Source organism: Amphichorda felina (genome assembly GCF_050947745.1).
Source record: "Amphichorda felina strain 45539 chromosome Unknown scaffold_2, whole genome shotgun sequence".
NCBI lineage: Eukaryota > Fungi > Ascomycota > Sordariomycetes > Hypocreales > Bionectriaceae > Amphichorda > Amphichorda felina.
The window spans coordinates 827,308-852,852 of NW_028145048.1; the positions used below are offsets into that span (position 1 = coordinate 827,308).

Consider the following 25,545-nt stretch of genomic DNA (forward strand, 5'->3'; position numbering starts at 1 on the left):
AGCCTAGATACACCTGGGGTATTCAATCCATGTCCAGACCATCATCCTTCCTCTGATCGCAATGTATCATGCATAATATCTTATTTTTCTGCAATATTTTCAGCTCATGTTGTTCTAATTTTAATGATTTCATGAAGCAGCTCTAGGTGCCATGAAAAGAAGCATTTGTAATCCCACGAGGTGGTGCCGTGCCTTCCATCAGACACCATCCTTTCGCAGACCAGCCATACAGTCGGTCGAATCGGCGCCTTCATCACAGGCACGCGCGGATATAGAGGCTTTCCGTCAGAAGGCCTTTCTCCCCGAGAGGCCATACCACTTCAAGAACGATGGTGCGGCATCTTCTGGAGGTCTACCAGCAGCCAGCAGGTGGTTTTCCCCGGGGACGAGCCACGAAGACTCGTCTGTTTTCTCACCACACATGGATGAGTTCATGGAATGGCCATTTCCCTTTGAACTGATCTCAGCCGCATCAGCTGGTACACCAGCAGTGGTAGCCTTTCGAGACTGGTTGTCCAAGAGCCCAGACTTTACGGACCAAATCCTTGCGGGCATCCTCCAGGCGGCGACCCTAAACCTCGATTCTCGGAGCTTCTTCCAGCTCCATGCACCCCTGAAGCTCCTAGCAAAGGCCCTCGAATTTAACCAAGAGCTACGGAAGAACAACCTCCCACCTTTACTCCTATATATTGCCCAGTCATCTCTGTCGGATCTACCAGACCCACTCCGGAATGACCTGCCCGTTCCGCAACTGGTTCGGGAGGCGGGCAAGGGGGACGTATACAACTCGAGCGTATGGCTCGGGACAGAGCCCACATACACGCCGCTGCACCGAGACCCCAACCCGAATCTGTTCTCCCAACTGTGCAGCCAGAAGGTGGTCAGGCTACTGCCCCCGGAACTTGGCGACCGCGTCTTCTTCGAGGTGCAGGTGCAGCTGCGGCAGCAAAGCAGCAGTCGCATACGTACGGCGGAGATGATGGAGGGCGCTGAGAGGGCTGTACTGCATGAGGCCATATGGGAGAACGAGAAGCTGGATGACAAGCTTCAGGAGGCCGAATTGGATGTCGGCGATGCTCTCTTCATACCCAATGGATGGTGGCATTCGGTCAAGAGCGTCGGCTCGCAAGGGCACCTGAACGGATCAGTAAATTGGTGGTTCAGGTGAACAAAGCCCGTGTAAAATAAAACTGTATAATATTGGACTATGTGGCGCTTTCCCCATTAAATCAAACTAGATACTGCTCGAATTCACACCATCTACTTAGGCATCGCCTATGATTTTTTCATGCAGCACTCTTTTGGCACATACCTTGTCTCTAGCCAACACTTACATCTCCTTCATCGGCCTACAAACAATCCAATCAATGTAGCCAATTGGCCACAAGTGCTGATGTCTCCCATTCTTAATTTGCCATCCGCTTGTATCAGCACCACAGCTGCGCAGAAGGGCCTCCACCTCGTCTGGCTCTCTGGTCCGCAGTGCAGATACCCAGCCATCCCACACCAAGACCAGCGGGATGATGGGAATGAGCCACGTGAAAATGAACGCAGCCGGAGACCTATGCTTCCAAGCGTGGAGAGGAGAAATCAGCATGGCGAGGAGGGGAAGCAGGCTGATGGTAATAAAACTCTCAATAGCCCGGCTCTGAAGCTCAAAGATGGCAAATCCCTGACTTGTCTTAACAGTGTCTCTTAGAATATCCTTGGCCAGGGGATCGTCAAAATGGTGGAAGGACAGGTTGAACAGCCTCATCAGCTTCTTACCATCGTCCCGCCTCACCAGTCGCGGCGGAGCCCGGCTCGCGTCAACGGGCTCACTCTCGTAAGTGATATGCGAGTTCCTGTGGGCAATCGCCTCCCAAGAGGCCAGGTTGGGGTGAAGGTCGGTGAGGACGAACTGGACAGGGGCCTCGTTGCGGCGGCGTAGGTGGCTGTTGATCTCATCTTCAAGTATAGGCGTGGGCCCGCCGGCGCCGGCGCAGAAGTCGACGAAGATATATTGGCCAAGGTCCGAGCCCAACTCGCGGATAAGAAGATGGGCAATAATACGACCAGGAGATAGAGGTTGAATGAGCGGCAGTGACATGTGCCATGTCTTCAGAAGGATTGTCTGGACGAAGCGTCGTAGAAACGGCGGGAACCTACAAGCATGAGTCGTCAGTATTGTCATTGCTTTCAAAATAAGTCGGTCGTACCAAGTCTGGTCGTCAATTTCAAAGAGATGCATCCGAGGGCAAACTGGCGCCATGATGCACGATGTTCTTGTCGTAAGGCCTGGTTTGGCTGTGTACATGTAATCGCAGCGCTGTTTGGTCCCAAGAACTGGAGTAACAGGAGCCAGGTTGGATATATTCTCAGTGCTTTAGGCAAATTGGATCTTTAAATATATGGTACTTAATGGAACAAGGCTAAATCCATGAACGTGCGCATGGTCACCTGATGGAATAATACCTAAGGTAAGTACTACATTAGTCTATCACGTCACTAGTACTCTAGCTCAGCTGCCCAACCGAAAGCCAAACCCAGCTGGTGCTTCGATACGCCTTGGAAGCCTAAACATGGACTCAGCTGCAAGGTCTGGTAACTTTACTGCTCCATTGGGCTGTCCGAATACGGGTCAAACCCAACTCTTCTCTTCGCATCCTTGCGAGCTCTCCACTGCGCCTCGCCCACCAACCCCGTCGTTGACGTCTCTTCGAGGAAGAAAGTCATGACGTGATCTGGAATCGAGAGGTGGGAAGCTTGCTGAAACTCCTGGAGGCTAGTCAGCCGGATCAGCATCTCAACCAGCGATAGGGACGTCGTAATGGCTCCAAATGGCGATCGAGCTACCATGGTCTTAGCACTACTATGACCATGAACGGACTGGCGCAGCGACCTGTTTGAGTCTGGCCGGATCACATGCTCTTCCAAATGAGCGCGGAGCGATAAGGTCTCGACTTGAGTCTCAAGCTCGGAGTCGAGTGACCGTCGACCGCGTGCTGCTGGCACTAGACTCGCCTGGCTCTGAACAAGCCCATCATTGACGGACTCGGGAGCGTCCTCTGCAGTGGAACTTCCGCCGAGGTCAAAGTCTCCCTCAAACATTTCCATGGCTATCCATTCAGGATCCAGATGTTTGGGAAACCCCCTTTTCTCTATTGCTTCACGCATACCCTCCATCGCAGGTGAAGCAGGCGCAGCGAAGCTTTCCTCCTGCAGCTGGCGGTCAATCTGGGCCTGTAATATATCACCCTCATTTTCGATCACGGCATCCTTTCCCCAGACTTGACAGTCAGAGTTATATTCAGGCATGTTCTTAACCTCAGCGCTGGGTGGCAAGGCGTAGGAATCTCGCTTGAGCAGGAGAACCGGGTTCTTCCCGTCATGATCTTCAGGGCCGATATTCAAAAGCCTGCCACTATCGGTGTAGAAGATCTTGGAAATCTGATGGATTGGCACGCGCTCCTCAATCGGAGCATTCTCCAATGGTTTGTCCGGATTCCAATCGGCTTCATGGACTCGCCCATCATCTCGGTCCTCGAGAATCTCCAGATGGTAGTAGTATTCGGATTTTTCTCCAGGAGCCATCCTGGGGACTCTGCACAATCGGACTCGTGCTTTGTGAATAACTTCTTGCCAGATGGGTTTGCGGTCGCCTTCCCTAAAGCCATACGGCCTCTTTTCGTCTCTTTCCGAATCAACACATGGTTCAGCATGATCGGCAGAGGATGGGTCTTTCTTTGCGGCTTGCTAAGCAGCAGAAGCATGACCTAGGAATAGCATGTAGATCGATAGGCTAAAAACTGGTCCAACCTGGGCGGTTCGAGTGGGCGTTTGAGAAAATTGCGTGTCGCTAACAGTTAGTAATGTGCTTGCCTGCAGTAATCTTGAGGGCGATATGCCAGGCGGCAAGGAACTGGAGAGACTTTCTCCCGAGGCAGTGATGGCTAACTGTAGAAGAGGTATTTCCCGGTCAATCCGATCGAGGAGTTTCTTGATCTCGGATACGATCTCTTGAATTTCGGGCTTGCTTGATTCCGGTTGTCTCTTTGACCTGGAACCCGCGGGAGGCATATTCTCGTGGGTCGATGCGATCACTTCTATTCGCTGTCCAAGCGAGACTATGTCTCGGTGGAGTGACTTGATCAGAGGCAAAGCGGAGTCTAGGAATACATTGCCTCGGCCAGATCTAAGAGGAGTTAGCAGCAGTTCTCGTTTCCGGCGGAGGAAGCTCGACTCACTTGAACTCTACGAGGTCAATAGTAGGCGCGATGACCTGTCGAGGCTGGAGTCAGTACTACCCTGGCGGGGCGTAGCTGTGCGCTTCTTACCTTAATCTTGCTGTCGAGGAGTTTCTGGAGGGAAATAAGCTGAGAGTAAGTTTCCTGATCACTGACAGTGTTCAAGAGCCTTGAGCATTGTCCAAGAGCATATCTCGAGGTAAGGACAATCCCTGACCGGATGGCGTATTTCATGGCCTGGGAGCCGATGGCTGCCAGTAAGTTCTCCATGGTCGGATTCTGGCCTGAGCATCTCCTTTCAGAAAAGGAGAGGGGTGTTGATTCCAAAACGCCGCCGGAATCTGTCTGCTTCACTCGAAGTTTTGTGCGGCTGGCATTGATTGACTCTTCACCCTCTGTTTGTTGGGTATTAGCCCACAAGTGAGTGTTGGAGCCTGGAGGGGCATGGCATACAGTGTGGGCTCAAATACACACATGGCAATCAACTCCGTTTGATGAAGTTGGTTCTCAAGCTACTTCGCACAGAAGACTAGGATTCGATGTGACCCATATGGGCTCAGATGAGCTCACAGAATTGGTATGAGCAGCTGGCCGCCACAATAAAGCAGTCACTTGCTTGCATTTGACTCACGAGTTGTGATGCTGGCGTCTCGACTCTCATATATCTCGGCATGGGTCCCTTAAGGGCCTGTGTGGTGAAGCTTTGTACGGATATCCGTACAGAGTAGGAAATAGATACCGTGTCGTGACAGTGCGTAAGCACTGTGCCAGCCCCTCCACGACAACAGAAACCACCCATGTCTTCTTTCCCGAGCGTCATCTTGGTGGGGCTTGAATTTTCACAACCGCCACCAGACTCGCAACCATCCGGGCAGAAACAACCAACGGGCAGGGAAATCGAGACCCTGTGCTGTCGGTACCCAATCGACAAGGAACCTGTGCCGTCAAAAGGCCCTTTCCCCCTTTCGTCGCCCTCGAACTCTCGTCGGACCCTCCGTTGCGCTTCGACCCCTCGATTGACCACCGAAAGGTCGCGCATTTCGACAAGTTGCTCATACACAGCAACCCTTCGCTACCGAGCTGCTTTTCAACGTTCGAGAGAAAAAAGCCGTCACCATGTCTCACCTCAACTCCTGGGAGGACGATCCTGCTGCTCAGGACGAGAATCTGTCTCGCCAGGCGCAGCAGCAGCTCAACATGAACCCCGCCCAGGCGCAAGGAGGTTTCCGCCCGGGTATCGCGTCCTTCCAGCCCGGCGCTCAGTCCTTCCAGCCCGGCCAGCCCTACGGGGGCAACTTTGTGCCCCAATACCAGCAGCAGCAGTACTACCAGCAGCAGCAGGGCTATTACCCCCAGTATGGCGCTCAGCAGGGTCAGCAGGGTCAGCAGGGCCAGCAGGGCCAGCAGGGCTTCAACCAGTACAACCAATATGGCGGTGGCTTCAGCCAGGGATACAACAACAACCAAGGCTACGGTAAGACTACAAGCTCATCTTATTAAAAATACAGCGCACTAACTTGAATTAGGCGGTGGTTACCCCCAGTACGGCCAGCCTCAAGGCCAACAGTCCCAGCAGCCTGCCGCTCCCCAAGGACCCAAAGCCGATAATGCCCCGAAGCCGTCGACCGGGGAGACGTCTATTCCCAGCGCGCCTCAGCCCCAGGCCACTAAGGAAGGCGGGGCGAAGGTGCTGAGCATCGGAGGTGACGCGAAGCCCAAGGCCAAGGTTCTCTCTATCGGAGGAACCGCGGCCCCAGTGAAGCCCAAGGAAGAGACAAAGCCCGAGCCGACCAACGCGCCCGAGGCTGGTCAAAAGACTACGGCTGCCAAGGCCATCGAGAAGACCGGCGAGAAGGCTGGAAAGCCTGCTGCTGGATCTAGCGCCAAGTCTTCTGGCAAGACATCACCCACGCCCTCCGGCCGGTCTAGCCCTGTGGGAGAGAGGAAGGTCCAGCGGGACGTCGATGCTGTCACCAAGGAGCAGGCCGCTGATGTTGACGAAGATACCCTCAAGGAAATCTACGGCAAGGAGCACGTCAACATCATCTTCATCGGACACGTTGATGCCGGAAAGTCTACCCTTGGTGGCTCCATCCTCTGGTCCACCGGCATGGTAGATGAGCGTACCATGGAGAAGTACAAGAAGGAGGCCAAGGACCTTGGCCGTGAGTCTTGGTACCTGTCGTGGGTCATGGACTTGACCAAGGAGGAACGATCCAAGGGAAAGACTGTCGAAGTTGGCCGAGGCTTCTTTGAGACGGAGAAGCGCCGATACAGTATCTTGGATGCTCCGGGCCACAAGACCTATGTCCCCAACATGATTGGAGGCGCTTCGCAGGCCGACGTTGGTATCCTGGTTATCTCCGCCCGTAAGGGTGAGTACGAGACCGGTTTCGAAAGAGGAGGACAGACCCGCGAGCATGCCATGCTTGCCAAGACCCAGGGTGTCAACAAGCTGATAGTTGTCATCAACAAGATGGACGACCCGACTGTCGAGTGGTCCGAGGCCCGTTACAAGGAGTGCACCACGAAGCTATCCCAGTTCTTGAAGGGAACCGGATACAACCTCAAGACGGATGTCTACTTCATGCCTGTGGCTGCTCAGATGTCCATGAACATCAAGGACCGTCTGCCTGCGGGTGTGGCTCCTTGGTGGAATGGACCTTCGCTGCTGGAGTACCTTGATGACATGAAGGCACTGGAGCGAAAGGTCAATGCTCCCTTCATGATGCCCGTCAACGCCAAGTACCGTGATCTAGGAACCATGATTGACGGAAAGATCGAGGCCGGTGTCGTCAAGAAGGGCATGAACCTGATCATGATGCCCCGGAAGCAGAACCTCGAAGTGTCGGCAGTGTTCGGCGAGCAGGAGGACGAGATCCCAATCGCTCAGTGTGGTGACCAGGTGCGTTTGAGGCTCAAGGGCATCGAGGAGGAGGACATCCTCCCTGGGTTCGTCATCTGCTCCCCCAAGAGACTGGTGCACTGCGTGACCGAGTTTGAGGCGCAGATTCGCATCCTAGAGCTCAAGACCATTTTGACGTCGGGCTTTAACTGCGTCCTGCACGTTCACTCTGCGATTGAGGAGGTGACGTTCGCGTCTCTGCTGCACAAGCTCCAGAAGGGCACCAACCGCAAGAGCAAGAACCCCCCCACTCACGCCAAGAAGGGCGATAGCATCATTGCGCGGATGCAGGTGATTGGAGGAGCAGGCTCCGTGTGTGTGGAGAGATTCGAGGACTACCCTCAGATGGGTCGCTTCACCCTACGAGACCAGGTACGCATACCAACAGTATACCGAATCAACGTTCGCCAGCTAACACGAATAACAGGGACAAACCATTGCCATCGGAAAGATTACGAAGCTCATTACGGACAGCAACTAAAATGAATCATGACTGCATGTCTTCAAATGTGGAGAATTAAAGATATAGAGCAGAACTGACGGGCGGGGAGAAGTAGCGTTATCATGGAATGTGGGTTTGAGATAGGGAAGCAAGACACTGGGCTCCTCCATGCCATAACTATATCGATGCCAAGACGGGCGGGACGATACGTACATAGTAGCACTGGTGAAGACCGGAACCCTACTCCCGATGTGTCTCGAGACCCCGGACGCAGGCGGTCGGAACTAGATGGCGACATACCTACTATGTTGAAGAGTCACCCCCCTGACCATGATATTGGCTTGGTAGAGAACAGGATACAGCGCAATTTGAGGATGAATGATCATGTCAAGACTGACTTACACGTACTCTGCCCATGGTGGGGTGTCATCGATGGATAGTATTACGTGACGAAACGAAACACGCCTTCCAGTTTCACGAAGGCACGATAACTCGGCGAAAAGCAAAGGAAGCACAAAAGCAAAGACATAATAGGTCCAGAATCCCGCATCATGCACTCCGTACGGGCGCACAGGAGTGGGATGCCTATGGCCAGACGAAAATGAGCCGGAGGGGCGGCACCAGGATGGGAGCAGGCGCAGACCTTTCTGAGGCCGAGACGGAGCGGCGATAGTAGTAGATGGATGGAGAAGGGGGGGCGGGACGATCGGGGCCGCCACGGCCCTGGAGTCCCCGGGGGTAACAAGGAGGGAACAGGCACAGGAGAGGGCACGGCAACGAGAGAGGGATCCGGAATGAGCTCCTCGGGCAACGTCCGAGGACTTCGGAAGGTCATGTGGAGAGGCGGCGGAGGGTCAGCTGGGAGGCTGGTGCCTGGTTGGTTTCGAGGTACGAAGTACATGTACCGTAGTTATTTCTTTGGTATTGGCGTTGGGTAGCAATCTGGTTGAAACGAGCCCGGTATGGTGACGAAGCGCTGTCTATGGACCCCGCTGGAGGGCCGCTGGAGGGGATATGAGATGGAAGCCGGTGTGGCCCTGGCATGTTCGGGGCGGCTAAGTTTTTTGTCCCAGGGACTCCCGGAGTCCCCAGCAAGGTACGTCTCGGCACAAGACTGTAGCGAAGAAACGTGGCTCGGGAACGCTTTCGTTTCTAGCCAATCCTGGCGTAGAAGATAATCGCCCAAACACGCTCGAAACCAGTGAATCACGGGCCTCTCTCTTTTTTTTCGCTTTGATGCGGAGAGCCGAGTGGAGGGGAGGGTGTGTGGATAGCGCATCTCCCATTGCGTCGTTGTTACGCATTTGGGAGCAAGGTGTGTCGCGTAAGGGAAGAGGCTGAGCGCGGAGAAAATCGGAATGACTCAGGGCGTCTCGACTCTACGCCGGGTGCTGCGCCAGGCGCTGCCGGGGGGGGGCGGTTGGAGGACGGCTTCTGAATCCATTGACGGGATTGGCTGGACCAAGCTCCTTTCCGGGATAAGGGAACGCGTCGTTTGCCGTGGTGGTCGTCACAGATGATTATCGTGACTCGATCCAATGGGTCGACGGGGTTGGGCCTTGGTCGTAATGTTGCCATAGGAATGCCTGCGGCGGGGCAAAAGACTCGCCCGGTCCGAGCTGTTCGGCCAGAAGCCGAGGATAAAGAAAAAAAACTTGCAAATGAAACGGTGAGGAAATAAAACTACTGACCAGAGAAAAGACCTATTCTATCGCGTGTAAGCGAATCTGGCAGAGGTGAAGCGGAAATGTTCAGGTCTGGAAGGCCAGTCAGGCCCAGGCAGAGAAATCGTGGGGTAAGGTACCAAGAGATGTACTCTGTACACTACGAGGCCGAGGGCTGGAGCTGGCTGCCACAGGGCTGCCCGGGGCTAGAGGCAGGGCCTGGGCCTGGGTGCGCTTGCGGTTGGAGCCCCAGACTCAAGCCGCCCATCGTCCCAGCCTTGCCTTGGGAGAGACGGCTAAGAATCATTGGGATTAGAATGCATTTATTATTACCATGTATGTGCATGAAGCGAATCCCAAATGGGGCCTTGAAGCCTTCCTGCTAACCCATCAGGGCCAGGGAGTTATCAACAGTACGAGTACGCGGAGAAACCCCAAACGAGTACTATAATCTGGCCGATTGCTTCCGTTTGTACCGTTTGCTCGGCTCCCAAGTAACGATCTCGGGCTTTGCATCACCCTGAGATCGATCTAGGTACAGCCCCATCCTTTTCGAGAATTTTCCTGCCTTGTTTTCTGACATTGAATCGTCTTTTCCCATGGTCAAGTCGTGTTTTTCATCACCCAGATGGGGGTCGCGATCTGAAATTGCGGGGTGTCGCAGCGATCTTGCCAAGTCCGGCAATCATGACGCCCTTGCCCATCCCAGGTTGGTCTAGAAACTGGAGCCTTCGGTTCATTCCTGCCATTCGTACCCGTACTCCGGACAAATGGACCTGCTGCGGTTACTCGACAATTCCAAAACGCAACAGCGTTGCTCGTGATGGAGTATTACTACTCGTAGTAGTCAAATGCAGCGTGCATCTAGACATTCACCCTGCTTCAAATACATTCAAACACGAGAAAAGCCAGAAGATCATAAGACCAGTGTCCCATCAATAGTCTGGAGGGTAGTCTCGGTAAGTCACACACGTCAACCCCAATTCTGTATTTGTTCCCGAATCCTGCAGGGGTCTTTTTGCGCCCCCCCCCCCCCCCCCCCCCCCACTGGCTGTCCCCAAGCTGCCGTTCCAAGCCTTGCCATCGTTCCGACATATCCTCGTGCTCGACTTGACCGTTCCCCGGGTTCCGCGCGGCGCCAGCCAAGAGGAAACCAGAATCTCCGGCTGCAGCTACGGGTCATAGCCTATCCTCGGTCAGTTACGGCCCGGCATTACGGGGAGTCATGTATCCAGTACCTCAAGAATGCCCGTTTGTGGGCTTCCCAAGGCGGATGTGGAGAACCGGAGCTTGATAACACACACGCCCCCCTGGTGACACTTCCGAAGTTTGGTCTTGTACTGAGCTTTCATCGGGCGATTAGATTACCTCGAAACTCTATAAGACCAAGACGGACCCCGTCCTCAGAATCATTTCTCCCTATTCTAATCCATCTGTCCCAAACCCCTTCTCCACAATCTTGCGAGCCGAAATCGATCTGCCCAAGAGTAAGCCGACTCGCTCTGACAGACCGACACGCCTGTCCGTCTTGACTAACACGGATATCCTCCAGTGCTCAATCCCACAGTCAACAAGACCTCGCTGCACCCTAGTGGTGTTCAGTAAGCAATTACCGTACCCTTTTTCTCTGCGGCGAATTGTGTATTAATTGTTGTTTGATAGGCCTCATGTTCCTCACACTGAGCTAGAAGAGGAGCTACATGAGACCGCTCATATTGACTACGACCACGTTTCGATTGTAAGGCTTAGACTAATGACCACGTTGAGACATCAAAAGACTTGCTAACTCTTTATCTCCAGATTGCGAACCCGTCGGTCGCAGCCCTGTACGAAGATGCTCTGGTGTGTTGATGTCCCTGCCCGCATGGGCTCGTGGTGGTTTCACTCGTCGACTGACAAGCGGGACTACCACAGGTCTACGAAACTGGCACGGCCATCACCTCGAGTGGTGCTCTGACAGCCTACTCGGGCACCAAGACTGGTCGCTCGCCCCTGGACAAGCGTATTGTCCAGGAGCCTGGTTCTGAGAAGGACATCTGGTAAGTCAATCGCCAAGTTTGAGGTTGCCCAGCGTCAAAACAGCCACTAACGAGCCCTGTCTGCAGGTGGGGTCCAGTAAACAAGCCCATGTCGCCCGAGGTAGGTTTACCGAGTCCTTGACCTTCCTTCACCGTCTTCCCCATCTTCCCCCATCTTTTCATCCCTTGTCCCTTGGGCTGCCTCTAGCGTCCACGTCGCGGCATGTGATGGGAGGATTTTGCGAGGCCGCCCGACGGTTCGGGTAGCCTCGCCAATTGGCGGGCGCGCAGGCAGTTGTTCTGACACATCCGGGGCGTCGCGTGCTAGAGGCTTGCAAAGTTGCAGAGCCCTCGCATCATGCAGACTGCAGAGACTGCAGCTGGTGGGTTGTGGGCGTGCCACCCCGCAATTGAAGCCCAGTTTGCACTCCCCAGCGAGTCGCGACTTCTCCCGATCCCCCGTGTTCATGTCATAGCCCCTCACAGAGCGCACAGACCACCTTCCCCCGGTTGCCCGGAACCGTCATGTGATAATGCTTCTTTCCGTGCCGTTGCTGACAAAAATACGCGTTCAGGTCTGGAAGATTAACCGTGAGCGTGCTGTCGATTACCTCAACACCCGCAATCGCATCTATGTTGTCGATGGCTATGCTGGCTGGGACGAGAAGTACCGCATCCGCGTCCGCGTCATCTGCGCCCGCGCCTACCATGCCCTCTTCATGAGGAACATGCTCATCCGCCCTCCTCGTGAGGAGCTCGAGCACTTCCACCCCGACTACACCATCTACAATGCCGGATCTTTCCCCGCCAACCGCTACACCGAGGGTATGACCTCGGCCACCTCGGTGTCCATCAACTTTGCTGCCAAGGAGATGGTCATCCTGGGTACTGAGTACGCCGGCGAGATGAAGAAGGGTATCTTCACCGTGCTCTTCTACGAGATGCCCATCAAGCACAACGTCCTGACTCTGCACTCCTCTGCCAACGAGGGCAAGAATGGTGACGTCACCGTCTTCTTCGGTCTGTCCGGCACCGGCAAGACCACCCTGTCTGCCGACCCCAACCGCGCCCTGATCGGCGACGACGAGCACTGCTGGAGTGACCGCGGTGTCTTCAACATTGAGGGTGGCTGCTACGCCAAGTGCATTGGCCTGTCGGCCGAGAAGGAACCCGATATCTACAACGCCATCAAGTTCGGCTCCGTCCTCGAGAACGTCGTTTTCGACCCCGAGACCCGCGAGGTGGACTACGACAACGCCACCCTCACTGAGAACACGCGTTGCGCCTACCCCATCGAGTACATCCCCAACGCCAAGATCCCCTGCCTGTCGCCGAACATGCCCACCAACATTATCCTGCTGACCTGCGACGCTCGTGGTGTCCTGCCCCCCATCTCCAAGCTCGACAGCTCCCAGACCATGTTCCACTTCATCTCTGGCTACACCTCCAAGATGGCTGGTACTGAGGATGGTGTCAAGGAGCCCCAGGCTACCTTCTCCAGCTGCTTCGCCCAGCCCTTCCTTGCTCTGCACCCCATGCGCTACGCCAGGATGCTGGCGGACAAGATTGAGCAGCACAAGGCCAACGCCTGGCTGCTCAACACCGGCTGGGTCGGTGCCGGTTTCGCCCAGGACGGCAAGCGTTGCCCTCTCAAGTACACTCGTGCCATCCTCGATGCCATCCACTCTGGCGAGCTGGCCAATGTCGAGTACGAGAACTACGAGGTCTTCAACCTGCAGGTCCCCAAGACTTGCCCCAACGTCCCCGACGAGCTGCTCAACCCCAAGAAGGCTTGGACTGCCGGCGACGAGAGCTTCAACAGCGAGGTTCTCAAGCTTGGCAAGCTGTTCCGCGAGAACTTCGCCAAGTACGAGAGCGAGGCGACCGAGGACGTCGTCAAGGCGGGACCGGTTGTTTAAAGCGTTTTCAAGAAGCGATATTAGATTGTCGCAGCAGCATCATGAAGGGTTTCTACCACATTTACCACGGGACGGCGTCTACACGGGTTTTGTTTGCTCCAATGTTCGGCTGACATTGGCATTTTGATGAAGAAGATAGGTATTCCCCACGGGAGGAGATCCAGTAATATGCACCTCGGCCGCTAGAGGCCTTATGATAGCTTTCACAAGATGGAAAAAAAAAATTATATATACCCAGAAGACCCCATTAGAATGTGTTCGTAGCCTTACCTTGCTAGACGGATAGACTAAAAACTTCGAAAGTAGTAATACCTAGTAGCCAGGTGGTTAGCGAAAACCCAAGGCGTCAAAATATTTACCCAAGTAATATTTACTCAAGTACTTTGTAGATAGTACTTACGATATAGCCAATACCTATACTACGCACATCCTTTATATATGATACATCTGCAGTCGAATATATGCGTGAGTATATGAACACACGAATATACCGTATATATATATGCATATGTGATATCAAATTTCAGCATCTTGCTCTTTTTTTCCCCAACTGCTTGCTAAAGGGTTTACGAGCACTCGGAACGACTCGCGAGCAAGTGCATGCAGATAGCACTGTAGAGCACTGTGCCCCTGGCTGTTGATCACAGTGCGGCGGGGCTGCTATCTGTTAAGTGCCTGCAGCGCACACAGGGGCCCAATGGACTAGTTGCTGGGGCAATAACGTCCACGGCCAACCGCCACCAACAGCCACAAGTAAACCGTGCACAACGCATCATCAAACGTGGTGAGCCCCATGTCCAAACATTCACAGCCAGCCCCAACTCGCATTCGCTCGCTCACATGAGTCGCCCGGAACCTAGCAACAAGCCGGGTGCCGCATTCGTTATAAGACCGACCAACACCCTCTCGTCCTCCCAGAAGCCCGACTTCTCCAAGTCGCCACGCAAGGCAAAGAAAGCTGTGGCGGATGCGCTCGCCAGCGACTCTTCCAAGCCTGCCCCCATCTCCCTTCCGCTACGGAACCTAGACGCCGCCATGGTTAACGAGCGGGTGCCCCCAAAGGCTCCCCTAAATGCGAACAATGGCAACCCCCGACGGGCGAATTCCCCCGACAGCGACGACGACATCATCAGCGCCATGAACGGTCTCGCAACGCTGAAACCCGCCGTGCAGGCGGCCATGCAGGATCCGTCACGTTCATCGGGGTCGTCGTCGGCGTCGGACCGTCCCAAGTTTGGCCACCCCACGAAGATGATGTCGTCTCTTAAGCAGAAGGCCAACGTCTTCGTCCAGCAGAAGCACCGTCCCGAGCACCACCTAGGCAGTGTCAACAGGGTCCGTGGCCCACCACCGCCCCAGTACAAGGATCGGAGGGCCCCGCCGCTTCCCGTCTTCGAGTCGCATGCGTTTGCCCCGGCTATGCCCCGCGGCGAAGAGGTGTTCTACACTGACCCGAAGAAGGCCAGCGAGGACCTGAAGAATCTTCTCGAGGGGAACATGGATGATGACGGGGAGAAGGAGGAGGAGGCGCCGAAGAAGGGGGTCGAGGATACAATAGACGCCAAAGATCCCAAATCTGGGGTGGTGGAGGGTCTTAAGGTGAAACTGCTACCCCATCAGGTGGAAGGCGTCGAGTGGATGCGCGGTCGCGAGCTAGGGCCTATCAAGCGTGGAAAGGTCCCCAAGGGCGGCATCCTCGCCGACGACATGGGTCTGGGAAAGACGCTGCAGACCATCTCGCTCATTCTCACGAACCAGAAGCCCAAGAAGGAGGACAAGGGCTGGAAGAAACACTTCGAGGGCATCGCCAAGACGACCCTGGTGGTCGCGCCTCTGGCCCTGATCCGCCAGTGGGAGAGCGAGATTATTGAAAAGTTAGAGAAGTCTCACCAGCTGAAAGTGTGTGTGCACCACGGCCCGAACAGGACAAAGAAGTTTAAGGACCTAGCCCTATACGACGTGGTCATCACCACATACCAGATTCTCGTCTCCGAGCACGGTCATTCTTCAGCGGCAGATGACGGCGTCAAGGCCGGCTGCTTTGGGCTGCACTGGTGGAGAGTCGTTCTGGACGAGGCCCACACCATCAAGAACCGCAACGCAAAGGCTACCAAAGCCTGCTACGCCTTGAACTCCGAGTACCGGTGGTGCTTGTCCGGCACGCCTATGCAAAACAATCTCGATGAGCTGCAGTCCCTCGTCAGATTTCTTCGCATCAGGCCCTACGACAACCTGAAGGAATGGAAGGAGCACATTGATCAGCCGATGAAGAACGGTAAGGGCCACATTGCCATCCGTCGACTCCACAGTATCCTGCGATGCTTCATGAAGAGACGCACCAAGGAGATTCTAAAGGAAGCGGGAGCACTCAACCCAGGTGGTAAACCGTCTGAGGACGGGAAATCGTCTACAGGATTCAAGGTCACGGAGCGCAACGTCGTTCTCGTCTCCACGGAGATGTCTGCGGCCGAGCGCAAGTTCTACAAACGACTTGAGGCGCGTGCGGACAGGAGCATTGAGGCTATGATGGGCGGCCAGGGCAAGGTGAGCTACACCAGTGCCCTGACGTTGCTGCTGCGCATGCGACAGGCTTGCAACCACCCGCGGCTGGTGGCAGGCAAGCTGGCAAAGGACAAGGATGCGCTGTCCACCGGCTCGAGCCAGAAGACACAGGACGCTGATATCGATTCCATGGCTGATATGTTCGCCGGAATGGGCATTGCGGCGACTAGGAACTGCTCCATATGCGGCAATGAACTGAGCCAGGAGCAGAACAAGACTGGCAGTGAAATGTGCCTAGAGTGCTCCAGTGATTTGGATGCCTTCAACAAAGACGGAAAGGAAGAGACCAAGAAGATAAAGAAGACAAAGAAGAAGAAGAAGCTTGCTGAGGCAACCCCCGACAGTCCAAAGAAGCCGGCTGAGGCGAAACCTGACAGTCCGAAGAAGCCTATTCGGCGCCCACGCAATCGCAACGCAGTGATTGACAGCGATGATGAGGATGATGCCGAAGGCAGCTGGCTAGTACCAGAAAGCGAGCGTGGTAGTCTGCTGCTTGGTAAGGCGGGGGGCGAGGAGGATGAGAACGCCGAGGGAGGTGGTGACTGGATTGGGTCAGAGGATTCTGAAGACGATGAGCCTGACACCACCCAGGACAGGAGTAACCTGAGCTTTGTCGTTGACGACGAGACGGCGAGAAAGGAGGAGGGTTACGTCTCGGCCAAGGAGAACGCAGACAACGACTCCGATGATGATTCTCTTCTCTCTATCTCCGCTCTCACAAAGCAGATGGCGTCGCAGACTTTGGAGGACAAGGAAGAGAAGAAGCCAGAGCCTACGTACTTCGAACCCTTATCCGAGAGCGAACAGTCAGAGTCAGAGTCAGGAGACGAATCCGACTCGGGCTCTGAAAATTCTGCCGTCTTTGAGACGGACTGGGACACGAAGCGCTACGCCAAGAATGTTGACGTCGGTGCCTCGGCCAAGATCCGCGAGATGATCAGAATATTAGACAAGGAGGTTGATGAGCACAAGTTCATCATCTTCTCGCAGTTCACGACAATGCTCGACCTGATGGAGCCGTTCCTCGACCGCCACGGGTTCCAGTTTACGCGCTACGACGGCAGCATGCGCAACGACGAGCGCGAGGAGAGCCTGTGCAGGCTACGCAAGGATCCCGAGACACGGATCTTGTTATGCAGTCTCAAGTGCGGTAGTCTAGGCCTCAACCTGACGGCGGCTACGCGTGTCATCATCATGGAGCCCTTCTTCAATCCCGTAAGTGTCCTTGGATTGTTTCGCAGAGATATGCTCCCACTTACATGCAATCCAGTTCGTTGAGGAACAAGCCATCGACCGCGTCCACCGCCTCACACAAACCGTCGACGTCACCGTCTACCGCCTCACCGTGGCCAACACGATCGAGGAGAACATCCTGACACTCCAGGACAAGAAGCGCCTACTCGCCGAGCAGGCCATCGATGGCGGCATGAAGAAGGACGCCTTCAAGCTCGGCCTCAATGAGATCATTGAGCTGTTCAAGCCGGGCCACGCCGATGACGCGGACCGCCACGTCGAGGGCAACTCCCTCGACGTGCGCCAGGCCGCGCGTGATGTTGCCAGTGTCATGCGCAGGAAGCCCGCCGTCAAGAGGCAGGAGAGCGAGATTTACGGGAGGAGGTGGTGAACAAGAAGCGGAACGATTCTTCCCCGTTTTACTTTCAGCGAGTACATATATATAATGTGCTAACCAAGGTCACGCTTGGAGGCCGACTTGATGGACATGATTACAAGAGAGCATAAGCGGCTGGATAATTACAGGATGGACATGGCGGATGGTTTTACGGCGCTTGGCGTTTTGGTTTTCGCCTTTCTTTTTTTTACATCCGAGACTAGATAAAGGGACGTCTGGATAGAAAACAAGACTTGAAAATTCTCTGGTAATAATATCTGATCGGATAAGTTGTCGTAAGCCAGCCACGCGGTCGTTACGTGGGCCCCTCCCGTCACACCCCCCTCCCCTTCTGCTACACAAACCTCGCAACACGTATCGTAGTCCCCAACTTGCGTACAAATTTACAGGTTGGGAAGACTCACAGTTTCGTCCACGCGGGAGCACAAGGTGCCAAATCAATCAATCATCTGAATATTCCTGCCAGCCAGCCGTGCGTGCTAATAAATTCACATGGCCCGAAAAGAAGAAGGCGGGCAGAGACAGCTTTGCTCATATACTGACAACATGAAGGACCACCCTCCAGCTGCGCAGCCCCCTTCCCCCCGCCTCGGGCTAATATCCGCGTAACCCAAATTATGCCACCTGGGATCCCATCCAATCTTTACTCCTCATTCAGTACACGCCGCTCCGGTAGTAGTCGCTGGGTGCTGGAGCGTTGGGCCCCTCGACTGGGGCGGGTGGCACGTAGGGCTTATACTGCGGCTGCGGTGCCGCCGGTCCACCAGATGTTGCTCCCGCCTGGCTCGGCAGCCCCTGTCGTGCGTCGTAAGCCGCGCCACCGGGCTGCAAGGGCGGAGGCTGCAGAGGCGTAGGTGCCATGCTGTCCTGCGGTGGTTGAGGAGGCTGGCCGGTTGGCACGGGTGGGGCACCCTGATCGGGGTTGTATCCCTGATATGGCGGCTGTTGGCCATATGGTCCAGAAGGTGGTGCGCTGGGGTTGTCGCTGGGGCCGCTCTCCTCAGGTGAGTAAGCAGAGCTGCCCCAGCTGTTTGGGTTGTTGAGGTTGTGCGGGTTGTGTGGCTGAATTGGCGAGTCGTACACCGATGTGGCTAGCTCCTGGGCTCCATAGGTGCTCTGAGGTCGCCCCTGTCCAGGAGTCTGGGCGTATGATGGCGACTGCGGCGTGGGCCCCGGAGGCTGAGAGTACGGGGTATAATGTTGAGGGGGTGAGGAGGTGGTGATAGGGGCTGGCTGCCCGGCGTTGGAGGGATGGTGGGGGGTTTCTTCCCTCGGGGGGTACTGCTGAGCAGGTGGTCGTTGAGCATGCTGTGACGGCACCTCTGCACCAGCAACATAGAACGGTGCCGGGTTGGCTTGGCCTTGTGGCGGGAAGTTAGGAGGGGGTGAGGATGCTTGGTATGGGCGATCTAGATGACGGTGAGCACGGTTTCGGCCACCCGTGTTACCAAAAACCAACTAACCTTGAGGTGCTTGACCCTGAGGGCCAGGCGTGTAGAATCTCTGGGGGTCTTGCTGAGGGAGTCCTTGCGGGGGATATCCACCAGCAGCTTGGGGGTACCCTTGGCCGGGAGGACCAGGTCGGATCGCATATTGCTGGTAGCTGTGCTGGGGAGGATGAGACATGGATGACTCCAGTAGAGCCTCGTAGTCTCGGCGCGCTTTGATGAACTTTTCATTCAGCTGCGTGAAGTCATCTATTTTCGCGTCAGCCAATGTCAAATGTCATATGGTAGGCAGTAGCATGGACGAACCCTTCTTTTGCGAGTACTTTTCGATGAGCTTGATGAGTTTAGGTCGGATCGCCAGCGTCTGATGGTACAATTTCTGCACGAACAAGTCAGCGACAACAGTGTCCAGGGATCAACCTCCCATTTTTTTTCACATAACGTATACTCACTGAGATCTCCTCATTGTCCTCTTCCCGCGGAGCCGTGTTGGACGTGCTGAGCAGAGTCAACAGCTTCTCAACGTTCTTGATCTCGGCAAAGACCTCGGCCTCCATCTGCGCCTCCCGCTGCAGCTCATCCGGGGTGGGATCGGTGAGCTTCTCGACGTAGTTGAGGGGGAAAATGCCCGTCTTGCCCTTGAGGGACCCTCGCCACCAGTCCTTGTACACGCTCTCGAGCACCGCAATGACGTCGCCCCGCTTGAACTCGAGCTCGCCCGGCTCCGACGGGGTGAAGTCGTACAGCGCCCGCACCCTGCTTACCGTCGCCGCCGTGGTACCCTGGGGAGGGGCCGGTGCCGGCTCTTCTTCTTGCTGTTGCTGTTGCTGATGTTGCTGCCCGCTGGCCCCCGCCTGCGTGCCAGACCGCGACGGCCCGGCCTTCTTGCGCTCCTCCTCCTGCAGGCTCAGCCTGAGGGCCATCTGAAGCTCGTCCTCCTCCTTCTGGCGGTCCGTCGCGGTAAGGCCCTGCTTCTGCGGCGCGCTGGGGGCCTGAAGCGTGGGGTTGTTCTGCTTGAGGCGAAAGTAGGCGTCGTACATGATGCCGAGCTCGGGGTCCTTGCTGAACATGTCGCTCCAGTCCTTCATCTTCTCGAGGATCTTGGCCTTGACCTGTGTGTGGGTGTTGCGGTCGTTGGCTAGCTTGAGGAGGGCGTCGGTGAGGGCGCGGCTGGAGATTTCGCGGTGGACACTCTTGCCGCAGTTCTGGCAGAGGGCGTGGGCAAGCTGTTGTCGGAGGGGGGGAGGGTTGTTACGTTAGCCGACGCTTGAAAGCACGCTCGCGGCAGAGAATAAAGACGAACCTCAAGTGTGTACAGCTGGACATTGGCGTTGCGATGAGCAAGACGCTTAATCAGGCTCTGGACAACCTCCTTGGGGCCATTAGGTTCCGTCGACACCTTGTCGCACACCTCGATGATGGCACCCCAGTCCTCCGACGTCAGGTTCTCGTCCGTCGCCTTGGCTGCAACATGGTCAGTCCTTGAAACTGATGACCCCCGTGGGGCGCACAGAGGACCACTCACCGACGACCTCGTCGTAAGGCCCAGCGGCTGCCGCACGGAACATGGCGCTGGTATAACTCTCTCGCGTTCAGGCGGGTGGCGGATGGCGGATGGCGGATGGCGGACGGCGGACGTGATAAGGTGTATGAGGGGTGGTGAGTGATTGGGGATGCTTCCACCAGAAAGCCTGCGGGGCGCCGAGCTGACAGCGATCAGGTAATTTGGTGTTGAGAGGAAGAGGAGGGTTGGGGTGAGGGTTGCTGGTCAGTCGGATGTTGAGCGCAGTGTGTCTTTTGGTCGGGGCCTCGTGGAGGGATGGGGGCCACCACTGGGCCACAGACAGCAGTTCGTCATCCAAAGCATGACACCTGGACAGCGTGGGGCTGAGCCAGTGAGCTCCACGGCTTTCCAGGTTCATCGCAACATTACGTATTGCGCCACGCGCCACGCCCCCTGCTCCCATCGCCCTGCAATGGCTTACCCTGGACCACTGTCCCTGGCCTGCAATATGTTGATAACATGAGCATGGCTGTGTGAATAGAGCTTCTTGTACGCGTAAATTAGATGACCGACTTCAAGTAGGACTCGTACGGCACACCAAATTTCCCTTTTCATCCAAAGGTGTGGACCTTCGTTGGGTGGTCGTCACAGCTTACAGCCACTCTAATGATTATTTACCATGTACGATTACACAGCAGTAATGTCCACCATCGTACGACAGACATGTCATGTTCATGATAAACATATACTCGCTGGTATTTGATTTCTAAATGTCCTGCCAGTTGCTATTGCTACCGACGCAATGGTCCTATCCCAGAAACCATGGGATTTCCTTCGCCTTGCACCCCCCTTGTAGCAAATCCGCTGCTATAGCTTGCTTGTCTGTCAATCAACCTAAGGAATGTTGTCGCATCTGTCCAAGAACTCCCAACCCTGCCAGAACTTGGAAACCCCCGTACAAGCCATGTCTTCGTTGTGGACTGGTCCCCGATGCAACAAACATGAACATGACCTCGACGCCAAATACAGTAGACCATATCCAAGATAAATAAATAAAGAAGAGGCCTCTCCAGGGGCCTCGCCATCAATCGTCTTACCAGCCCCTTCTTGATGCTCCCCGGCTGCTGCCCTCGTACCCTCCGCTTCTGTCGGAGGCCCCAGCTTGCCCTCCCCCGCGGCCTTCTTCGAGGCTTCGTCTGCCCTGGGCATCCATCTCCGAGAGATCAAACACCAGGGGTTCTCCACTGAGGGACTCATTGTCCTCGCGCACAAGGCGGTTGATCGAGCCCGTGAAGCTCCCCCTCCCCGAGTGGGGAGGCGTGTGCCTGCGACCCGCACCCATCCCTGTGTAACGTCGCCTGCCAAACGGCGAGCTGGACGGGATGCCCGACATGAAGGCGTCCGACGGGTTGTCCTCGGATGAGTCGTGGCGCTGAATCACGGCCGATGTCTCGGCAGTCTGGATTTCGGCCGCGGGCTGCAGGCTGCCCAACTGTCCCTGCCGCGCCGCAGATTCCTCCTCCAGCTGGCGGCCGAGGAGAACGCTCATCGTCGGCGGCTCCCGGTCTTCGGCTCCGAGACTGATGCTGCGGTTCGCGGCGAATGGCAGGTCTGCCCCGTCGTCGTCTACCACTGCCCGGCTCTGCTGAGCGACAGAGCTCGAACGCCGCTGATATGATCCCAGTCGGGGGGACAGCGGGATGTCGATGGCCGTTGTGCCTTCCTGGGTGATGATTCCCTCCCTGCTTGACTCGGGGACAGTGGACTCGGATGGTCGGGCAGCATGCCTCGATGACATCCTCCTCTGGTTGGACGAGTTGTCTGCGATGGAATTCTCGCTCAGCCGAGACGGAATCGCAGGCGTGTGGGGGGTGTGTGGTGAGTGCGGTTTGCTCGGAGACGATGAGGCTGACACTGACGCTGGCGCGACCATCCCAGGAACGCTGGTGAGCTGCCGACTCGACGAGCTCGACGACCGGTGCATCTGCATGGAGGATGTCATTGATTCAGTCAAGGCATTATTCGACTCCCTCATCATGTGGAACTTGGACAGCTGAGCAACCGTCTTGTTCGTGGCCGACTCGCCACGCTTGGTCTGCTCGAAGCTCTTGAGGGTCTTCTTGCTATCAAGCGCCTTCAAGAACTCGGAGATGTTATCTTCCTCTGCTTGAAGGGAGCCGGAGCTTGTGCCGGGCTCCGCCAGGAGGCCGGACCCTGGCTGGGCTACCGACGACGCGAGGCTTTGCCTCCCGCTGCTTCCCTGCTCATCGTCTACCCCCCTGAATGTGCCCCCGATGGATAGACGCCCGCGGCGGTGGGTGAAGCTGCTGCTGTAGCGACTCGTCGAGCCAGGCCGGGGGGAACTTCCTCCAGCGGATTCTGCGGATTGAGGTGGAGGAGGAACAGGAGCAGGAGGTCCACCCCGTAGGGACGCCGGCATGCCGGCCGTCAGGGACGTCCGGTTTCGGGGTTGTTGGAGGGAGGGTGGACCGCTTGGTCGCTGCAACGATTGCGGAGATGCTGGTGACTCGGATTCGGTCTGTCGCGGAATAGGAGAACCGGACAGGGATCCGGCTTTGAACGGCTGGAACGAGACGGACGGCCTCCTCCCTGTCCCATCGTCTCTCATAATAGCTCGTGAGGGGGGCCGGCTGGAGATTGGCAACGAGTTGGGCGCATCCAGTTCATTGTGAGCAGGGAACGATGGAGGAGGCGAGCTTGTATCCGAGCCTGGCTGCTTGACAGACTTTAGGGCCGACAACGGGCTTGTGCCTAGGGGCCCGTCGCCATGAAACGTGGACAAACTACCGTAGGTTTGCCGCACATCGGTAACATTTGCCTGCTGGCGATGGTCACGCAACGAGCCCACTTCGGCTACTTGCCCGCGGGGTCTCTCGTTACGTTGGGGGAGGGAAGGCTTGAAGAAGTTTTCGTCGACGCCCATGAAGCGGGAGCTCAGTAGCGCTTCCGAGTCGTCTATGCGGAAGCTGCAGTCGTTTCTGTACGTGACCGACACGTTCAGCCTGCCGACGGGGACATCAAGGTCCCCAAAAACGTAGTCCGTCACCGGGTCCGACCTCCCGTCGATGGGGTGCCTGAGAGGATCCGGGCCATGCTTGCGGGGCTCCGAGGTGCGTATCCGGCAACGGGGCGTCAGGGCCGGGTGCGGGTTTCTTGTAGCTCCCTGGCTGGCGAATTTCCATGCCGGCAGCAACCTTGTGGTGGTAAAGAAAGCCCGGAAGAAGACAATAGCTTTCTTATAGATGGTCGGGAGGATCGGGCCAAAGTCGTCGGACAGCGTACCACCCGTCGTCTTGAGCTCAACGCGCCATCTCTCCAGGATGACCTCGGCATTTCTCTGCGAGCCCCCCGAAGAGGTGCTATCATTGTATGAGCCTGACCAATTCAGCTGCTCCATGACATCCCATCGCTTTCCATCTTCGTCGACTATTGTGAGGCTTTGGCTGTCCTTTATGCGAGATGTGTCGAGGTAGACTTCGAGGATTAGGGGAGGGGGTCTGCTGTCGATGCTGCCGCTCAACTTCCACGTCTTGAGCTCGTCTCGGAAGTCGTCGATTTCGTCCGTCTCGATTTGGAACTGTAGACTCCGAGGTCAGTTCTTTCCAATCCCACTGCTTTGATGATGTGGTTGCTGAGTGGCTTTGCTTACCCATTTGTTCGGCCTCCTGGAGCCGTTTGCTGAGCGGGCGGGCTTCACCTTGATTCTGGAGTCGAGAACTAGAACTGCAACTTTGCTAAAGAAGTTCTGCCGACCAAGTTAGCAAAGCTGTCACCCAGAAGATGACCAGGGCCTGGCAGGGAACCGACCTGAACGATCTGATCCAGCTTCTTGACGGACTCTGCGGGAGGCACCGTATGGGCGGGCGGGTGTTCTGTCGCCGGAGAGCCCGCCGAATCCCTCCCGGAGACGCTGGAGCCGGTCCGTGAGCGGCTGGCTTCCCTGGGATTGTTGGTTCGAGCTGGGTTCGTCTGGGGCGAGGAGGCCGGGGACGAGACCCGGGGTGGCACGCGGGGCTGCTGATGCATGGCGGCCCGCGTCGGTGATGGATGGAGACGTGGATGGTGGATATGGCTGTAGTGTTGGAGGACTGTCGATCGATACGGGGGTTGCTGAGCTATCGATCAGGCCTGGAAGGTGGTGTTGTCCCGGGATCGGACATGCTCTTCCATCGTCGAAGCCTTATCTCTGGTCAGGGAAGGGGAGTAGGAAGGTGTCGGAGGGTGCGGGTGGAGAGGTCCTACGGCGGGCGAGGAGGAAGAGGAGGTAGAGGAGGAGGATAGGACTATACGGGCGATGGGTGATGGAACGGTCCTAGGAGCACGAATACAGGAGGAAGGGTCCGGACGTTGGGCGTGGGTTTGGAGGTCGATGCAAGGCGTGGCCGTGGACCAATGGGCGCAATCTCGATGGGCGTCTCGCAGGTCGCAGGTCGAAGGTCGCAGGTCGCAGGTTGCAGGTCGCAGGTCGCAGGTCGCGGGTCGCCCGCACGCCGATTAAGGCTGACTTGGACCGAATCGGCAAGGTACAGCGCGGCACTGCAGGCACGCTTCGCTTCATTCGCTTCAGGCAGGAAAGGAGGGGACCTGGCGACGGATGAACAGACAGACAGTCGTTGCGAGGCTTGATGCCGTGGTGCTTTGTTGTTGAGGGGCCCCAACTGAAGGCTGCGGGCCCAGTAGAGCGTCTTGTGCCAGAACCTCGTGATGGCGATGCTGGGGCTGGGACAATGACGCCTTCCGCCATCGGCATTACCATTACTACTACGACCTTACTGGTAGTAGTATGTACCTGACCTAACTACTAGTACTAGCATGTAGCAGTATCCGTACAGCTGCACCCAGCCAGCAGACCTTGAGCTTCTTCCACCACGTGCGCACTGCTGCTGCGGCTGCTGGGAGCTGGCCACCCCCCCTCTCCGACTCCTCAGATTGGAACGGTGACTCTGCAATCCAGCATCGCCAGGAGAACCTGGAAGGCAGCATTGCAGGGTGCTTGTTCAAGAGGGTGCCTGTCCTGGTCGCCCCCGGTTGGTTGGCGTGCGCCAGCGGTGGAGCGGTGGAGGGGCCCTGCGAATCTGCGACAGCGTGCCCGTCATTCATGGTGTCTGAGGGCGTCCAGCTGCCTGTTCACGCCCGCCACGTACGAAGTACTTCCAGCTTGCAGCCGCAGAGAGCCAGCCAAGTATAATATGCCACAACGGATGTT

At 56.3% G+C, this 25,545-nt stretch overlaps 8 protein-coding genes across 8 annotated transcripts; 4 read left to right on the forward strand and 4 right to left on the reverse strand.

Annotated features, from left to right (window-relative positions):
• Positions 1–421: 421 nt before the first annotated feature.
• Positions 422–1,168, forward strand: ACO1O0_001817 (uncharacterized protein; the record flags this gene model as incomplete). The annotated part of the gene is made up of 1 exon (XM_083191297.1): positions 422–1,168. The coding sequence occupies one exon, from the start codon at positions 422–424 to the stop codon at positions 1,166–1,168; it is 747 nt and encodes a 248-aa protein (XP_083052511.1).
• A 162-nt stretch (positions 1,169–1,330) lies between these two features.
• On the reverse strand, positions 1,331–2,251 carry ACO1O0_001818 (uncharacterized protein; the record flags this gene model as incomplete). The annotated part of the gene is made up of 2 exons (XM_083191298.1): positions 1,331–2,144; positions 2,199–2,251. 2 exons carry the CDS (start codon positions 2,249–2,251, stop codon positions 1,331–1,333), a joined length of 867 nt encoding a protein of 288 aa, XP_083052512.1.
• A 338-nt stretch (positions 2,252–2,589) lies between these two features.
• YRB30 (RanGTP-binding protein-domain-containing protein) lies at positions 2,590–4,496 on the reverse strand (the record flags this gene model as incomplete). Its single annotated transcript, XM_083191299.1, has 4 exons — positions 2,590–3,574; positions 3,938–4,174; positions 4,227–4,261; positions 4,317–4,496. The coding sequence occupies 4 exons, from the start codon at positions 4,494–4,496 to the stop codon at positions 2,590–2,592; spliced, it is 1,437 nt and encodes a 478-aa protein (XP_083052513.1).
• Positions 4,497–5,342: 846 nt separating this feature from the next.
• On the forward strand, positions 5,343–7,612 carry SUP35 (translation termination factor GTPase eRF3; the record flags this gene model as incomplete). The annotated part of the gene is made up of 3 exons (XM_083191300.1): positions 5,343–5,700; positions 5,753–7,503; positions 7,559–7,612. The coding sequence occupies 3 exons, from the start codon at positions 5,343–5,345 to the stop codon at positions 7,610–7,612; spliced, it is 2,163 nt and encodes a 720-aa protein (XP_083052514.1).
• Positions 7,613–10,600: 2,988 nt separating this feature from the next.
• PCK1 (phosphoenolpyruvate carboxykinase PCK1) lies at positions 10,601–13,174 on the forward strand (the record flags this gene model as incomplete). Its single annotated transcript, XM_083191301.1, has 7 exons — positions 10,601–10,724; positions 10,790–10,838; positions 10,900–10,975; positions 11,038–11,079; positions 11,152–11,276; positions 11,343–11,376; positions 11,831–13,174. Coding segments are annotated over 7 exons (1,794 nt in total), but the record flags the coding sequence as incomplete, so codon positions are not given.
• An 840-nt stretch (positions 13,175–14,014) lies between these two features.
• Positions 14,015–17,360, forward strand: ACO1O0_001822 (SNF2 family N-terminal domain-containing protein; the record flags this gene model as incomplete). Its single annotated transcript, XM_083191302.1, has 2 exons — positions 14,015–16,951; positions 17,007–17,360. The coding sequence occupies 2 exons, from the start codon at positions 14,015–14,017 to the stop codon at positions 17,358–17,360; spliced, it is 3,291 nt and encodes a 1,096-aa protein (XP_083052516.1).
• Positions 17,361–18,020: 660 nt separating this feature from the next.
• On the reverse strand, positions 18,021–20,382 carry HSE1 (uncharacterized protein; the record flags this gene model as incomplete). The annotated part of the gene is made up of 6 exons (XM_083191303.1): positions 18,021–18,775; positions 18,830–19,063; positions 19,121–19,193; positions 19,267–20,040; positions 20,118–20,278; positions 20,340–20,382. The coding sequence occupies 6 exons, from the start codon at positions 20,380–20,382 to the stop codon at positions 18,021–18,023; spliced, it is 2,040 nt and encodes a 679-aa protein (XP_083052517.1).
• Positions 20,383–21,411: 1,029 nt separating this feature from the next.
• Positions 21,412–24,365, reverse strand: ATG13 (autophagy-related protein 13-domain-containing protein; the record flags this gene model as incomplete). The annotated part of the gene is made up of 3 exons (XM_083191304.1): positions 21,412–23,916; positions 23,989–24,084; positions 24,147–24,365. The coding sequence occupies 3 exons, from the start codon at positions 24,363–24,365 to the stop codon at positions 21,412–21,414; spliced, it is 2,820 nt and encodes a 939-aa protein (XP_083052518.1).
• Positions 24,366–25,545: the final 1,180 nt, after the last annotated feature.